The following is an 18,341-nucleotide window of genomic DNA, read 5'->3' on the forward strand; positions in this document are numbered from 1 at the left end:
TTAATTATATTAATTTTAAAAGTATTGATATAATTCTAATTCTTATTTATTATCCAATAATAATAATAATAATAATAATAATAATAATAATAATAATAATAATAATATGATAATTATATGATAATGGCACCGGTTATTAATAACTAATTTATATTTTTCTAAATAATTTTATTTTAAAAAAATATCTTTATTATAATTATATTACAATATTACAATTAATATTTAATGAATAATGCACAATTATACTAATTTAAGAAAATATCTTTAGTATCTATCTATTCTGTTATATAAAAATCAGATTTTTGCACTTAATAATAGAACTGATGCGACATGCTCTTAAGGTGTTTCCTGATTTATTTCATTTAATTCGTTAAAGCAAATCAATTATAATTAATTAATTATATCAATTAATTAATTTGATTAGATATTTAAATTTCACCATTTATTATAATTAATTATATCAATTAATTAATTTAGTTAATTATATTAATTATTTAATTTGATTGGAGTAAATATCGAATTATTTAATAAATAATAAATATGATAACGAAATATATGAATTAGTTTAATTAGTTTATTTTTCTCAATATCCTTTATTTATACAAGATCAAATATTTTTTACTCATTCGCTTTCTTTTCTCTCTCTCTCTCCCTTCCTTCCTCCCTCTCCCCCTCTCTCTCTCGTGTTTAGGTACAATTTTGTAATTTATTGAATTTTTGTTTCTTTTATATTTATTTATACATTTTATTTTTTTATATTTTTTAAAATTTTTGTTTATTTTAATTGCTTATTATTAGGCGCACAATTTTTTTTATTTTAGCTTATGATTAACAAAAAAATGTGTGATTTTTATGTTGTTTTTAAATAATTTTACTATAATTTTATTTTGTAATATCCTATTTTTTCATGTCTACTTCAATTTATATATATATATATATATATATATATATGTGTATATTGTCTTTTTTTTTGTGATTCACAATTAATATATACATTGTTCGTGTATGTGATTTATATGTTAATATTTTTATTGATTCTCTTTATTTTATTTTATTTTTGTGTGTGTCTCTTTGTTGCTCTTTATTTTAGTTATATATATTCATTAATTTTTCTGTATTGATGCTCTTTTTATTTGAAATATCGTGACAATTTAGAGTGTATGTTGTGACCCATGTGATATTCGTTAATTTGGTGTATCTTTTTAGATGGTTGATGTTATAATGTGTTTAAGGAGTTGAATTAAAATTATAATATGATATATAAATTTATAATATGATTTATAGTATGCTAAAATATTAGGACATTACCATAAAAATATTTTTTTATTTGTCCATTAGATTTAACTATATAGGATCTTGAAAATTATGCAATTATGTAATTAGTTATTTTTTTATATAATTATTGTATTGATCATTTATATTAGTGAGACTATTTTTAATATTAATATTTATAAATATGCTATTATTTGTATAATTGATTGAATCATCTTATTCATTTAAATTTAATTCTATTGAATTAATTATTCAAGGTGTCATCGCTATTTCTGTAACACCCTACCACATAGAGCTTTACGCTTAAGTCGTAAAATAGAGGTGGTGCGGTATTACGACCTCTAAAATAAAATGTATATATATAATAGCAGAAGAATTATAATATGCTAGGAGCCTTGAAGAATAGAGGAAATAAAAATCGCGAAATAAAAGTGCAATGCTCGAGAAATGAGTTAACTTGCGTGCTAAGAAAGCTACAGCTGTCAAGTGTAAAGTAACCCAAAACAGGAATAGAGAGTCAATGATACAAAATAACGAGCTCTTGACTCAGCCTGCAAAATCAAGACTGGCCGGAGAATATACACACATATATACATATATATACATATCCAAAACCCAAAAGTACATATACACAATCCTACCTCTCCATAAACCTCTATGAGGATCAAAAGAACAAGTTATGTGGAGAGAAAATCAAGTACGTGTATATGGAGAGGTAGGGTTATATATATATATATAACCCTGTAACCATTCTGCTTCAAGAGTCCAGACGCCTAACGAGATGCCTCTCGACCTGTATCTGAAAAATAATAATATAGTATGGAATGAGAACCGGAGGTTCTCAGTATGGTAAAGGTGCCACACACATAATATATAAGGTCCTGGGAATGCCAAAGGCAATCCTAGAACGCCGACACTCAGATTGTAGAGCTTAAAGTATTAAATAGAAGCCATAAGAGGTGGTTTTCTAAGAATATTTAAATCTAACTTAACTTAACCTTAAAATTTAAGTCCCATACTGTCATTCCTCCGTACCTCCAACTCTATCATGCATTTTCACAGACAAATAAACAGATAAAGGCAAACACAAGAAGATTACAACTACTGCAGGTAACAAATACACATTTAGCATGGCAAATACAGATAGGCACACCCAATTAAAGCACAAGCAAGTAATTCAAGTAATATGCATATGATGCATGCTTGTCCTATGGCTGATGAGGCTCATCTGTCGGTTATTCAGCCAACCCGACAAGTCTGAATTGTCCTTAGACCGTCCCCCGACGTGCATTCCCAAGAGTCTATGCATAGCTTTTTCTCAAATAATCAATATTTCTCAATGGGGATAACATTCCCAGGAATTTATATAGTGCCCGGTCACACTTACGTCGTAGGGTCAATAGAGTATCGAGTTTTCAACCTGGTACACGTCGACACTTTATCCAAGGAATCTCGTATCTCAGATCATTCAAATTCATAAGCCATATAAATAATTCAATTATAATTCATCAATATCCACATCATTTTCAATCACATTTCATTCATCATCATACATCAATTATATTCAATCCTTATCCTTCATTATCATACCTCCCATTTCGTCCATCAATAGTTCCAATTCAAAATATAATTCATTCCTTTCTAAATAAATCAAACTTAAAGCATACTCATTTTCTTAATAATTCAAAATCAAACCCTATAACCTTTGAATCTAAATCTTTTCAAATAATCATCTAAACAAAATCTCTAAATTTTTGTAAAATTTCGGCAGTATCTCCTCTAAAACTCGGACTTTTCCACCCTTTTCGGGTCCAAACCTGCATTCTTTTCAATTCAACATACACTTTCTCATAATCATAACAATCACCACAATAAATCTAACTCAGATCAACAATTATACTCATACAATATTCAAATCCAACAACCAAAATTCAACTAAAAATCATAGTTCACAAATCCTAGGCTTTTAACACAAAATACCTCATTTTTCATTCAAAAATTCCATTCCAATTATTTTCAAACCTATTACCACCAATCCAAATTGCCAACAATAATCCTCAACAAGCTCCATATCTTTTCATCAATCATCATTCAACCAAACTAAAATATAGCCATATAATCAACAATTCAATCACATATCCTTTCCAAGATCCAACTAGCACTAGCCACCAATATCATCTTACATACAAATCACCAAACCAAGCAAGCATATTCATCAACCCATTACTAAACATTAAATATACACCTGCATTCCAACTTATCCTATGGTCATCTAGCCTAAGTTTTCACAGAACATTATATATTAAATGCAATAAACCTAAACCATACCTTAACTGATTCTCAAGTATTATTCCAAGATAATTTTTTCTAAAAGAACACAGCCCTCAAAACCTCAACTAATTCGCTTCCTCCAAGTTACAGTATTCACAATTTCAAGCTCCAATTATTTATTCACAACCTAATACACATTCATAACATATATATATCCAATTTAATACTCAAAACTCAAATTTAATGAAATTAAAATAGAATTATCGTATCCTCACCTTACCCAAACTTCACATAAGTAAGAGTGAACATTTTCCTCAAGCTAATTAGATTCTAAAATATCAGAAATCAAAGAAATTCAATATTTCCACTCAAAATTTGAAAATTGAGAAAAAGAAGAGGCTGAGGTGAAATAGCAAGTTACCTATGAAATTGTTCCGGTAGAAATGTAGAGCTCGACGCGGTGGACGCGTGGTCACAAACGGTGCGGCGATCGGAGTTCGGACAGAGGAGCTACGGCATTTTGAAATCACCGTAAGGGTTTCGGTGAATTTCTCTTCTCCTTCCCCTAATGCGTCACTGCTTCTGCTGTCTTTGAAGAGAAGAACGAGCTTTAAGCTCATTTAATGGGTTGGTCCGGTTGGGTCCACAGGTCCGATTTGGCTCGATTCAATCGGTTTAATTCGTTCGGTCCAATCTTGAACTGTTTTTTTTTTAAATTGGTGTCAAAATTCTCGTTTCGATGAGTTCTATCCTAATTTAATATAATATTTGCATTTCTAATCTTTATTAAAAACTAATTTACTAATTATCTACTAATTTAACCGGAGTTTACAATTTCTATTTTTAAAGATTTTTTTAATATTATTTAACAATTCTAATAATAACAATTAAAAAAGTAAGACGGTACAAAATCGCAATGACGATAACGCTGAAATATCCGCGATAAAATTATGTTGATAATATACACTTAGGTATTACTAACAACTATGTTATTAATTACTTAAAACAAATAACAAAATAAGTTATAGAGTATAATTTTATTTAAATTATTAATAATTAAAAGAATAAAATATCAGTAATTATTTTTAAAATAGGCATTAAATTTAATTTTATGGTACTAATTTATTTGAGTTGTTAATAAAATTTATAATTTTTAGATTTATATCTACTCAATTTATATATTTTATTTTATTTTACTTTAACAAAAAATTGAGACATGCATTTTTTATTATTTATTTAAAAAGTATAGCGAAATGAGTTATATCAATTATAATTAATTATCGATAATTGATATCAATAAATTGATTGTATAATTTATAAGATGAATAACGTGTAATAAATGTTGTGAAATTAATTATAATAAATTAATAATTAATAAATAAAAAACTAAAAAGGACTTTTTATTGCTTTTTAATGGATATACATTTTTATAATTTTACTTTCTCTTTATCTCTTTCTTTCATATTTATTTCTTTTAATTTATTGAACTAAATCAATTATATTAATTATTTGTATTAACTAATTAAGTACTTTTTAATGGGTTATTATAACTGTGCCTTTAAACCATAAGTTAAAAATATTATAAAAAAATCTTTTATAAAAGTTGTTGCAAAATAAATATTTTTAAAATGTGTTCTTAAGACACAAATTAACTAAATAATTTTTCAATTTAATCTATTTGATTCATTCAATTGTATTAATTATAACTAATTAATTATATATTTTATTTGATTAGAATAAATATTTCATCATTTAATATTTTATTTGATTCATTAAATTACATTAATCATAAATTCAAATATTTAATTTAATTAGAGTAAATATCAAATTATTTTAAATTTTGTTTGATTCATTAAACCAAATTAATTATAACTAATTTATTATTTAATATGATCGAGATAAATATTAAATTATTTAATAAATAATATATAAAGCAATGAAATAAATGAACTCAATTAATTCAAATTATTATCTTATTATTTTATATATCCCTTTTTTCCCTCTCTATTTTATACTTCAGCTAAAATATTTGTAATTTTTTATTTTTATTTTTTATCTTAATTTTGCTAATATTTTTCTATGATTTTGTTTTATATTAATTTTTTTATTTATTTTGATTAATAATTCTTAAGGGTATCATTATTTTATTTAAATATAATTTAATTTTTTTGTAATATTTTTATAAAAGTTTATTAATAGGTTCTTTTTTAAAATATTTTTTTTTGAAATTTTTTTAACAATATCGTATTTTGATTTTTCTCTTTCATCCTTTGTATTAATTAATTATATTAATCTTCTATTACAATACATTTTTTATCTACTCCACACATTATCTTTTCTATCTTTTTTTACTTTTTTTAATTGATCTTTTTACTTTATTTTTAATTATTTATTTTACTTTTACTTCTCATATATAGATTTATTATAATTCATCACAGGTTCTTTTTTAGTTTAAGTGATTTTTTAGGTTACATTTTGTCATTGATGCTTTTATTTTGTTTAGTGTATTTTTTTAGTCTGTGTTTAATATAATAATCTGTAAATATCTATTCTATTATGTAAAAATTAAATTTCTGCACTTAATGATAAAACTGTCGTAACATGTTTCTGATGGTGTTTTTTAGTTTATTTCTTTTAACTCATTAAATTTATTTTATTATAATAAATTAATTATATCAACTAATTGATTTGGTTAATTTTTTAAATATCATATAATTTATTATAATTTCTATCAATCAATTCATTGTAATTCAAATTGAATGATTTGTTTTGTTACAAAATTATTATTTTCTAATCTATTTATGGACAATACATATATTAATTATAATCGTAAATTAAGCTATTTTACATTAAATGACTTATATAATGGTCATCTCATTTATTATCATAAATGCTGAATTAAATGAGAATAAAATCAGAGATACTATTTTATTTGGTCTTTCGGGTTTAATGGGTGTGACACTCAAATATAAATAGTGACTTTCGAATTTTGGTTTCCAACACATTAAAGCTATCTCTGTAACTCCTTTTTCATAAAAGGAATTTCGATTCAACTCTATAAGGGATATTGAAGGTTTTCAAAGAACAAAGGAATTGTCTGAATTTGCACGAATTCTAAATATTCGAACTTACGACGTTGTTTCAGTTCGTTGTCATTACGAGAATGACTCTAATCCATACGTGTCTAAGGACGAGAATAGATTAAATATTATTTAAATAATTTATTTCTAATATTGGTATTTGATTAAATTAGTTTTAGAGAAATTTAAATTGTTAACTCAATTCATATATTACGACTATTCTTTTCAAATATATTATTTTTATATTTTTTAATATAAAATTTCTTTTTTCTAATTTTTAAGTTTATTTTCTTTCTCATTTTATATTTCAGATTAGTAATATAATTATTAAAAAAAATATATTTAAAAAAAAGAAATATTAAAACATCACTATTTAAAAAAAATACGTGAAAAAAGGAAAACAAAAAATTAAAACATCACTATTAGAAAAAATGTTAATATGCGTATAAATGGAGTTGGAATTGAGGAATATATATAGATATAAAAAATAAAAAACCATTGCACGATTGTAGAATAAAAAATAATCTTATATAAAACGAAATAATTATAACAAAAAAATAATTAATATATGTGATTTATATGTTTTTAATAACCGATAACGGTAACGTAGAGTTTAACAAAATATAATTTACATATTTTTTTATTTATGTATATGTATAGAATTATTTATGTATATGTATATATATTAAGAAAAACTATCGTAATATATATATATATATATAATTATTTAACAAAATTAATATATAAGGTTATGGAAAGTCTCATTCAAATTTGACAAGAACAAGAAGACGACTTACATAGAAATGGTTCTCATGGATGATAAGGTAAGTTGATTATTTTTCATTATTCTTTCAAGTGATGCTAGGTCCAATTTATAAATATTTTTGGTTCATATTTTAAGTTTATTTGATAAGTAAATCCTTGCACGCGAACAAAGACAGTGTGATTTTATAGATTTATAAGTGCTAATAGCCTTTATATTTAATTTGTTTTATAGTGTGATAATAACTAATATATTTATTGGTGGATTTAACTATTACTATATTATTTATAATCACATTCAGTATCTATGTCTGAATTATTGAAAAAAGTAGATTATTAAAACCGATTAATAACAATTTTAGAGTTAATCCAATTAACACTAAATTTAAAAAAAAATACATAACATGCTACTTTTTTATTAATCAAATTATTATAATTTAAATTAATTTTAAAAAATAATTTAAAATTATAATTTTAATTTTATCATATTTTTAACCCGGATAATTATATTTATTTTTAAAATAAATAAATAATTTTTTTATTTAAATAATTTATAAAGTGATTTTTATTTTTTTTATGTATTTAAACTAAATTACTAATTGATCGTATATATTGTCAAGATTTTTTATTGTTTTCTTAACGAAATTCCTTTTAAAAAACTAAGATTTGAGAATGGATTAGTTTCTGGATAATAAACTTGGATGTCTATTAACGCAAGCGGATCATGAATTTTATGTAAAGGTAATTAATTATTCTTGTATAATTAATGCTTTATCCATTTCCATTCCCACCAAGAGAAGGGGGGGGGAGGGGGTTAGATGACTTAGATCATCCGTATAAACCAAAAAATTGAGCTTCATACAATAAAATTAAATCATTAAAATTATTATCAATATATTTGTATATAAATATATATAATTTAATTTATTTTAATATATATTTATATTTTAATATATATTTTATATTAATAATTAATTTTAATATATACATAAAATAGTTAATATAAAAATGATTAATTAGTGTCTCTTTTTATTGTGTAACATTATGATGAGAGAAACCAAATTTTCATCCTTATTTCTTTCTTTGACACGGATATTTAATATGATATTAAATTAGTAATTTTTTTTTGTTGTCTGTTGTATTTTTTAATTTGATAGGTTAAAAATTAATTTGTCGTAGATCTAAAATCTATTTAAGGATTTGTCGCTCACCAATATAATAGATTGCTAAATGTATAAGGTAGGATTTAAACCCCAAACACTTAAACAAACATGTGAGTTGATCACTTAACTAATTCAAATTGGTTTGATAGTTCTAATAATGCAATAATTTATGAAATATTCTTCACATACAAATCATTTTTCGATACAAGTCCATACAAGTCTCTTTAACCTAATTCACCTAACGCGTTACTATCTAACCAACTTTTTAATCAACGCGCGAATATATAATTGCCTTTTTTAAAAGAATTTCGTTTCCGTAATTTTCTCAGTGTTTTCAATTTATGTTCTCTTCCATCTCTACGTTCTCTGCGTTTCTCTTCATTCGTTCTCTGCGTTCTCTTTTTCGTTTTTCACAATTTTTTTCGTTCTATGCGTTTTTGAAATCAAGCTCTGAAATCAGTTTTAAACAGTTATTTTGTTGTTGAAGATAATAAATTATTCAAGTTCATATTGTCAATTGAACAAGAGTGAAGTGGATTATTGTTTTGAATCGTGTGGTTAAATTATAGTTAATGTTTTCGTTAATAGTTTATGATTCTATAGGTGAATAATGTTATTTTTGTTTGTGAAAACTGAAAATTGTTGTTCATCGTTGATGGTTTGAATTGAATGTAATGTAGGAGTTCTGCATTGAAGAAAATATTTTTGTGTATTTGTAGTAAATTTCGGTGTAAAACTAAGATATTTATGTGTATTGTTTAAGAATTTTCGGTGTATGTATACTAATAAATTCTGCATAATTCAAAACTCTTCTTCTCTCTCCTCCTCATCTTATGTTGCTTCTTATTCTTCTTTTTCATCATCATCATCTTTTTTTTATTCATCTTTTTTTTATTGTCTTACATTCTCAAGTTTCTTCTTGTTTTACTCTCTTAACAAGAAAAAAAAATCAAACAAAGAAGAAGAAGAAACATATAATGCTACAAAATTACTTGGAAGAGGATGAACCTAGCTACATTCATTCAACTAAAAGAAAGAAAGAAATAAGAAAAAAAAAGAAGAAAAAATACAGCATTAAAGGAAATATTTTTGTGTAATTGTAGCAAATTTCGATGTAAGACTAAGATATTTTATGTCTATTGTTTAAGAATTTTTGGTGTATGTGTACTAATAATTTCTGCATAATTCAAAACTCTTTCTCTTCCTCCTCTTTATTTTCTGCTGTTTCTTCTTCTTTTTTCCATCATCATCATCATCATCATCATCATCATCATCTTCTTATTCATCTTTTCCTTCTTGTTTTACCTTCTCAAGTTTCTTCTTGTTTTACTCTTTTAACAATAATAAAAACAAAAAAAAATCAAATAAAGAAGAAGAAGAAACACATAATGCTGCAAAATTACTTTGAAGAGGATGAACTTATATTCATTCAACTAAAAAAAAGAAAGAAATAAGAAAAGAAAAAGAAAAAGAAAAAAATGCAGCATTAAAAGAAATATTTTTGTGTATTTGCAGCCAATTTCGGTGTAAAGCTAAGATATTTATGTGTATTATTTAAGAATTTTTGGTGTTTTTGTACTGATAAGTTCTGCATAATTCAAAACTCTTTTTCTTCCTCATTCTCATCTTCCGCTGCTGCTTCTTTTTTTTCATCATCATCACCATCTTCTTCTTCTTTTTTTCTTATTCATCTTTTCTTTCTTATTTTACCTTCTCAAGTTTCTTCTTGTTTTACTCTTTTCATAAGAATAAAAACAAAAAAAGAATCAAACAAAGAAAAAGGAGAAACATATAATGCTGCAAAATTACTTAGAAGAAGATGAACTTACATTCATTTAACTAAAAGAAAGAAAGAAATAAGGAAAAAAGAAGAAAAAATATAGCATTAAAGGAAACATTTTTGTGTATTTGCAGCCAATTTTGGTGTAAAACTAAGATATTTATGTGTATTGTTTAAGAATTTTCGATATTTTTATACCGATAAGTTCTGCATAATTCAAAACTCTTCATTTTTCTCCTCCTCATCTTCTGCTGTTGCTTCTTTTTTTTTTCATCATCATCACCATCTTCTTCTTCTTTTTTTCATCATCATCACCATCTTCTTCTTCTTCTTCTTTTTCTTATTCATCTTTTCTTTCTTGTTTTACTTTCTCAAGTTTCTTCTTATTTTACTCTTTTAACAAGAATAAAAATAAAAAAATCAAACAAAGAAAAAGAAGAAACACATAATGCTGCAAAATTATTTGGAAGAGGATGAACTTACATTCATTCAACTAAAAGAAAGAAAGAAATAAGGAAAAAAAGAAGAAAAAAATGTAGCATTAAAGGAAACATTTTTGTATATTTGCAGCCAATTTCGGTGTAAAACTAAGATATTTATGTGTATTGTTTAAGAATTTTTGATATTTTTGTACTGATAAGTTCTGCATAATTTAAAACTCTTCCTCTTCCTCGTCCTCATCTTCTGCTGCTTCTTCTTCTTCATTTTCTCATAATTCTTTTCAAATTCAGTTTCGAAACTTCCTTCACTTTTCGCGACAATTTTAAAAAATTTTGATCTTTGTTTAAATTTTGAGTGTTACGATTTTGATTAAGGGACCGTTTGTCATAATAGTTTTCGCACTATTCAAAAGTTGGGAAAGCGCATGTTTACACGCAATCTAAACTAAGAATTGCTTTTGTTGGATTTGTGCCAATTTATATGAATTTGTATACCAAAAAAATTTGTACGTGATAATTTATTATAATAGAATAATTCATCAATAAAATTCAACATCTTGATTTAATTATCGTAAGACATTTATAGAATGAGAAAGTCACCACTTTGGAGTGGGAATATTATGCATAAACTAAAACACCAGCACGTATGGCAGCAAAAAAAAAAAAAAAGAAAAAAGGTAAGAACGAAAGTGATATTGGAAAGACTTATCAGTTATGGCGGGAAGTTGGAAACCAATGTCACTAGAAGCTCCTTATTTCGCCAGCACATCAGAGCAGTTATTAGCTTCTTTAGAGTATCATTTACGTAACTAATACTGCTTCTCAGTTCTCACCTCAAATCATATCTTAATATCTTATTTAGGAACTCTAATCTCTCTCCACCTTCCAATTGCAAAGACAACAAAGCAGATAAGCCACACAATGGTTGACAACTATTTCTAATAGAGTTAATACTAATTCTAAAATTATTCTCATACTTCAATTTAATTTTTAAAATTTTGCTTTATTTAATTTAGTCTCTAATTTATATTTTTAATTTATATTAGTTTCTAATTTTATTTTTGTCACAGAACTGTTATTAATATATTGAGATAGACTAATGACTGTTATATTAAATTTTTTAATAAATATTTGATGTGATAATTAGAATTTCTTTACCTCAAATTTTTTTTATGAAATTTTTAAAATTCTAATTTTAATTTTATTTAAGAATTTTAAAAATTTTTTAAGAATGGTCCTGTAATAAAATCAAGTTAGGGACTAATTTCAGTTACAGATACTAAATTGAATAAATTAAAATTTTTAGGACTAAATTAAAATTAAAGTATAATTTTATGACCAATACAAATATTAACTCATTTCTACTACTAAACTTTTTTTTTGGGTAATTACTAATTTCTTAACTTTGATTCTGTAATACAATAATTTTTTTTTATGGGTCATAGCACACACTCACCCATTTACACACACAATAGGACTCCTTAATCACCCCAGCTGGGAATCGAGCCCGGTGTGGCAATTTCGGAGGCAAACAACTTTGTTATCGAAACGCAGCCTCAGCCACGTAATACAAGAATATTTTTTTTGGGTCAAGATAATACAAGATTTCAAGAGAAGAATAAAATCATATAATTGGGCCGTACAAAATAATGAACCAAACTGGATAAAAAAGAAAGTTGATCGAGCAAGGCATCAGGCTAGCCCAAATGAATCAGAGACAAGCCCCTCTCTCTTTCTCTCTCTCTCTCTCTCTCTCTCTCTCTCTCTCTCTCTCTCTCTCTCTCTGTAAATGCGTAATATACATCACCCGTGCAAGAAGAAGAACAATAGTCGTGGATGATCTCAAATACATAAACAGTCATGGATCTCAGCCAGGTATGTCTCTCAATGTTAATGCACATTGGCTACATTCTCAATTTCCAGTTAGATTGATGTGCATGTGCAACGATTAAATCTCCTCTGTCATCTGCATTATCATTGGATTCGATTCATTTGCTTCTATTTCCTCTTCATCTACACCTGCCTGGTTTCTGGCACTGATTTTCTTATTAATACGTTGTTTTCATGATTATGATAATTATATGGATCCCTTGTAGATTTAGCTGATTGATTTCAACACAATGATATAAACTCTTGGTGCAGCCTGCAGGTGAAAACTACGGCAATCCCATTACTTGCTTCTTTCACGTTTTCTTCAAGGTTTCCAACTTTGCCCTTTTCAACATCCTTCATATTTATTCTTTTTGATCTTTGTGTGATTCTGGTTGTGGCTGGCAGGGCGCAGCTTTGGCATTTTACATTGTATTTTCCATCTTTGTTGGTAACTTTGTCGTCATTTTCGTGGTCACTGCCCTTCTTGCTGCTCTTGATTTTTGGGTCGTCAAGAATGTAAGTGGCAGAATCTTAGTTGGTTTGAGGTGGTGGAATGAAATTGATGATCAGGGTGAGAGTGTTTGGAGATTTGAATGCCTCGATCAAGAGGTAATTTCGATTTGCATATAGTAATTGTAATTGTAATTCCAACAATACTAGGTGTACACTAAAAATCAATCACCAAATCAAATAAAATACATGTTCAAATATAAAATACACATTGAAAATGAATTAAATACTACAATTATTTATACACAAATTTGTTATGACTGATTTTTAGTGTGTAAATAGCATTTTAGTTGTAATTATTTAAATCTAAATACTATATGTCAATCTCTCTGTTGAGTAGTGTAAGATTGCAATTACCCAAATTTCAGTACAATATATCAATCTCTCTCATGTTTGTTTTTTTTCTTAAATCCACAGTCAATGGCTCGGTTGAACAAGAAAGATTCATGGCTTTTCTGGTGGACCCTTTACTTGAACGTAAGAGAACATGGCATGGTTAAATTTATATCGCAATGCACTGCTTTAATGTAAATACTAAACAGGGTTCTATGATAAAAAAACAAGGATCATCATTCATCAATTGACTTAAGCTTTGGATATAGATAGCAAGTAGTTGTGTTAAATTTGCATTGCTTAGATATGTTCTCTGGTAAATCAGCATAAATTTTCCTTCATTTTGTTGTTGTTGTAATGTTGTATAGGCAGGTATATGGCTTTTGTTGTCAATATTCTCGCTCATAAGGTTTGAAGCTGATTACATCCTAGTTGTAGGAGTTTGTTTGACTCTCAGTATTGCAAATATTGTTGGTTTCACCAAATGCAGAAAAGGTTTGCTACTCATTCATCTTCTTAAATTTGTGGGGCCATGGATATTGGCATTGAAAGAGGGATTCTCAACTCTGCTTCATCATGCATGTGAACTCAACGGATAACATGTCTGCTTTGTTGTGTATCTTGCAGATGCTAAGAATCAAGTTCAACAATTTGCTGCTAGGACACTTGCCTCAAGGGTCTCATCTACCTTTCAGTCAGCATTTAGTATTGTCTGAATTGTTTACTGCCGAACATGTAAATGCAAGAAGCAGTGGATTATCTTTGAAATTTGAAAGCAGAGATTAGAGATATAGTGCATAAATGCATAATGATTATTTTGGATTCGCATATAGTTTAGAGAAATTCAAATGCAAAATTGTGTACACGATAATTAATATTCTATTGTCAAATTACTTAGTGAAATAATGACACTCCTTTGAGAATGTAAATCAAATTTTCCTTTTTCTTCTTTTCTATTTTTTATTTTCTCTTCGTTCGTTGCCGCTCCTTCTCCTCCAACGTAGGGATTAACAATTTAATAGACAACTTAAACATCCAAAGAGCAGGCATCATAGAATCATCTTTTTACAAATATCTCTCCGATATAAAATTGTTTTTGTGCAAAGCAGGTAAGAATTGAAATTATACTTGCATTTTATACGATTTTATGCAAATTTTATGCGAACAGAAAAATATAATCCAAATTTTCAATAAAATGTATAGTAAAAAATAATATAAACTATTTTAATCTAAAAATAATAGCACCAGATTCTTCACGGAAAGGAAAGTAAATAAATAAATAATATGCTCCATAAAATTTTGAAAGCTGAATATTAAATTAAAAAAAAAAGAAAGATTTCTGCAGAGAAGATAAATATAATTGACTTTTTTAAAGCATAGAGGTAAAGAGTGAATAACTGAAAAACCGTTATCTCAGACACCAAAAAAGAAAAACCGTTGTATAAGTATTTGAGAGGAAGAGTGCAATCATCATCTTCCTCGGATCTCTGGACTCTCTCTACAGAAATGTTGCAATGCATATTCCTTCTCTCCAATTCCGGGTATTACTGTATTTCCTATTCTCAATTCATCACTTTTTAAAGAGTAATTGAACATATGGTTGTTCTGAATCTCTGATTCCGCCGCAGAGAGGTGATTCTAGAGAAACAGCTCACTGGCCACCGCGTCGATCGCTCCATATGTTCCTGGTTCTGGGACCAATCCATTTCTCAAGCTCATTCCTTTGGGGTATCCTTCTCACATTTTACCTTCATTAATTTTTCTTCTCCGCTTCTTCCCTTTACACTTTCTTTCTTAATAGCAACTTCCAGTGATTGCTTCTCCCACACATTATCTTTTCCAAGTTTTTCGTGAGGGAATCACCTTTCTGGCTTGCACCCAAGTTGAGATGCCACCATTGATGGCCATTGAGGTATACTTTTCGTTATACATTCCCTTCCCATTGCAGCTCACAATTTCTTAATAGCAACTCTCTTTGTTTTTAACTGTCTGATTATTCTTCAGTTCCTTTGTAGGGTAGCAGATGTCCTCAATGATTATCTTGGGGGTTTGAACGAAGACTTGATTAAAGACAACTTTGTCATTGTTTATGAGGTGCTTTTTTCTTCTGAATTTCATGTGAAACGAAATGCTGCTAAGGATTTTGGTCCCTTTATACTTGTTGTTATTGTAGCTGCTGGATGAGATGATAGACAATGGCTTCCCACTAACTACGGAACCTAACATCCTGCAAGAGATGATAGCTCCACCAAATATTGTTAGTAAAGTCTTGAGTGTTGTCACTGGCACCAGTTCCAATGTGAGTGACACCCTTCCTGGTGCATCAGCTTCTGGTGTTCCCTGGAGAACAGCAGATCCAAAGTATGCCCAGAATGAAGTTTATATAGATCTTGCTGAAGAAATGGATGCTACAATAAACAGGTCTATATACTCATTCTCATCTCTCAATTTTTAATATTGGATCATTTTAGTAGAAACAGTTCTTAGCTCACCCAAGCCATGAAGTCTTGCATGTACGCATCTCCAAGTTTAGCTAACAGTATACTACTGATTCTAGCTGGCATTTATCTAAGATCATCTCAAGGTTCCTCCTTAGTAGTTTAAATCTTATGCAGCATTTCTTTTATACTTGCTGCTAAACACCTCTGTTGATTTAGGGATGGAGCTCTGATGAAATGTGAGGTCTATGGTCAAGTTAAAGTAAATTCCCATATCAGTGGTCTTCCTGACATGACACTTTCATTTACAAATCCTTCGATCCTAGACCAAGTGAGGTTCCATCCATGTGTTAGATTTCGCCAATGGGAATCCCATCAGATTCTTTCATTTGTGCCTCCTGATGGACAATTTAAACTTATGAGTTACAGGTAAGGTATCCAGCTTTATGTTAATGTCTGAATCAGAATTTGAAAACTGAGTTTGGATAAAGAAAAGTAATTGCGAAATGAATTCCATTCCATTATATTCCCAATTTTCTCTTTCTCAATATTTTTGATATTTCATCTTGTTTCAGGGTTAGAAAATTGAAGAGCACCCCATTATATGTAAAGCCACAGTTGACATCGAATGGTGGGACATGCCGTCTTAATGTAATGGTTGGTTCAAGAAATAATCATGGAAAGACTATTGATTTAGTTACAGTTCAGTTTCAGCTTCCTTCATGCATTTTATCTGCAGATCTTACCTCAAATCATGGAACAGTAAACATCCTTGCTGACAAGGTACCTAACAAGCAGCAACCTTTCTGTTAATTTTTATCAAATACAATCTACTTTGCTCCATATTTCAGCATGCAATTTGAAGAAATGAAGCTTTCTTTGTATTCTATTTTATCAGACATGCAATTGGAACATTGGTCGGATCCCAAAAGATAAAGCCCCTTCAATGTCTGGAACGTTGGTGCTTGAGACTGGATTGGAGCGTCTTCACACCTTCCCCACATTTAGAGTGGGTTTTAAGATGATGGGTGTTGCTCTCTCTGGCCTGAAAATAGATAAACTGGATTTGAAAACTGTTCCTTACCGTTTCTTCAAAGGTTTTCGAGCTGTTAGCCGTGCAGGTGAATTTGAAGTCAGATCATAACCTTGTACTTTCAATTTATTTAAGAATAAACTTTTAGTTCGGTTAGGTTACTCATCTAAGCAATAACATTTGAGTATGTAGTGCAAATTTTCCTTGTGTATTGAGGATGAGAGGAACAATAATAAACTTACAAGAGAAAGTGAATATATATTATATTATCTTCCTAAGCAGCAATCTTGTTGACACGAAAAGAATCCATGACTTGACGAAGATCATTTTGTTCCTCTGTAAAGACATTCTCTGGCACTTGCAATCTCAACTCATAGAGTTGATTGTTTTCAACTCCAAGTACTGAAAGATACCTCCGATCCCATTCCATGCGTACCACCCGCTCTTGTGGCATAACAGCAAGCTCATTGTTGTTTGCATATGACTTGATGTTTACCTACACATTCAATTCAATTCAGGACATGGAAATGAAGCTCATACTGAAAGAAAAATAATCATTGTAATTGAAACTGTGAGGCAACCTCAACTTGATAGTACAACTTGCCATCATCGGCAACTCTGGAAGAGGTGGAAAGGATGTTGGATTCGCGTCTAACACCAAGCCTCGTAGACATGAATTCAGTGAGATATTGCCTGAGAACCTTTTTGCCGGCTTCTTGGGGTGAACCCAAGTCCTGAACAGTCTTGTATCTGGAAGATGATGGAGAGGAGATCTCAACAGATATGTTTTCATCGAGAACATAAGGGTCTCTGAAGAAGATGTCAGCACCGGCACCACGCACTTGGATCCAGTTGCTGGGGTACCTGAATGAATAGCCATCAAATGAGTCTACGTATTCGCGCAGCACAGGGGAGTGCTGAGCCAATGCAGCAGAGCCAGAGAGAATGTAAGTTGGTAGGAGCAAGGACAAGGACAAGGACAATGCTTTCCTCCGTGGAACTGCAAAACCTTTAGCCTGAGAGTGGCCTGAAATGCAGCGAGGGGAACAGGTGGAGAGAGAGATGGGAATATCGTAGAAGCGCTGAATTGGAAAGGCAATAGCCATTGCCGCCCCCCTTCCCTCTCCAAATCATGAAATGAATGGATATGGTATTAGTATCACACTCTCACCACCACATCACCACACCTCTGTCTCTCTCTCTCTGGCCCACGTCATCTCTGTTGCTTAGCCCACACACAATTATAATAACCAGTATTTTATATTTCAATAAATATTTTATATAGAATAATTGATTTGATATCCAATTGATTTAACGCTTTTTAAAGTTATATAAAAATATCTTAAGAATTAAATAATGTTAGAGAGTCAATATGATGTATTATTTA

General features: G+C 28.6%; 3 protein-coding genes and 1 long non-coding RNA gene across 4 annotated transcripts; 2 read left to right on the forward strand and 2 right to left on the reverse strand.

Moving 5' to 3' along the window:
• Positions 1–1,700: 1,700 nt before the first annotated feature.
• LOC112758132 (uncharacterized) lies at positions 1,701–4,136 on the reverse strand. The gene is made up of 2 exons (XR_003179507.3): positions 3,965–4,136; positions 1,701–2,071 (listed from the first exon to the last, which is right to left on the reverse strand). It is a non-coding gene; the product is annotated as an uncharacterized lncRNA (long non-coding RNA).
• Positions 4,137–12,467: 8,331 nt separating this feature from the next.
• On the forward strand, positions 12,468–14,432 carry LOC112758973 (Golgi apparatus membrane protein-like protein ECHIDNA). The gene is made up of 6 exons (XM_025807769.3): positions 12,468–12,643; positions 12,911–12,967; positions 13,046–13,249; positions 13,568–13,627; positions 13,852–13,978; positions 14,111–14,432. The coding sequence occupies exons 1-6, from the start codon at positions 12,629–12,631 to the stop codon at positions 14,197–14,199; spliced, it is 552 nt and encodes a 183-aa protein (XP_025663554.1). The 5' UTR covers positions 12,468–12,628; the 3' UTR covers positions 14,200–14,432.
• Positions 14,433–14,440: 8 nt separating this feature from the next.
• Positions 14,441–18,081, forward strand: LOC112758281 (AP-3 complex subunit mu). Its single transcript, XM_072219900.1, has 8 exons — positions 14,441–15,024; positions 15,112–15,211; positions 15,285–15,395; positions 15,488–15,577; positions 15,657–15,904; positions 16,141–16,350; positions 16,497–16,704; positions 16,820–18,081. Exons 1-8 carry the CDS (start codon positions 14,990–14,992, stop codon positions 17,063–17,065), a joined length of 1,248 nt encoding a protein of 415 aa, XP_072076001.1. The 5' UTR covers positions 14,441–14,989; the 3' UTR covers positions 17,066–18,081.
• LOC112758283 (psbP domain-containing protein 1, chloroplastic) lies at positions 16,540–18,060 on the reverse strand. Its single transcript, XM_025806903.3, has 3 exons — positions 17,536–18,060; positions 17,197–17,450; positions 16,540–16,966 (listed from the first exon to the last, which is right to left on the reverse strand). The coding sequence occupies exons 1-2, from the start codon at positions 18,058–18,060 to the stop codon at positions 17,229–17,231; spliced, it is 747 nt and encodes a 248-aa protein (XP_025662688.1). The 3' UTR covers positions 16,540–16,966; positions 17,197–17,228.
• Positions 18,082–18,341: the final 260 nt, after the last annotated feature.

This window comes from Arachis hypogaea, chromosome 16, assembly GCF_003086295.3.
Source record: "Arachis hypogaea cultivar Tifrunner chromosome 16, arahy.Tifrunner.gnm2.J5K5, whole genome shotgun sequence".
Lineage (NCBI taxonomy): Eukaryota > Viridiplantae > Streptophyta > Magnoliopsida > Fabales > Fabaceae > Arachis > Arachis hypogaea.

Coding starts and splice junctions, on each gene's coding strand:
- LOC112758281 (XM_072219900.1), top strand. CDS start 14,990: ATGTTGCAATGCATATTCCTTCTCTCCAATTCCGG. Junction 15,396..15,487: donor CACCATTGATGGCCATTGAG/GTATACTTTTCG, acceptor ATTATTCTTCAG/TTCCTTTGTAGGGTAGCAGA. Junction 16,705..16,819: donor TAAACATCCTTGCTGACAAG/GTACCTAACAAG, acceptor CTATTTTATCAG/ACATGCAATTGGAACATTGG.
- LOC112758283 (XM_025806903.3), bottom strand. CDS start 18,060: ATGGCTATTGCCTTTCCAATTCAGCGCTTCTACGATATTCCCATCTCT. Junction 17,451..17,535: donor AGTTGTACTATCAAGTTGAG/GTTGCCTCACAG, acceptor TTGAATGTGTAG/GTAAACATCAAGTCATATGC.
- LOC112758973 (XM_025807769.3), top strand. Junction 13,250..13,567: donor TTGAATGCCTCGATCAAGAG/GTAATTTCGATT, acceptor TTAAATCCACAG/TCAATGGCTCGGTTGAACAA. Junction 13,628..13,851: donor GGTGGACCCTTTACTTGAAC/GTAAGAGAACAT, acceptor AATGTTGTATAG/GCAGGTATATGGCTTTTGTT.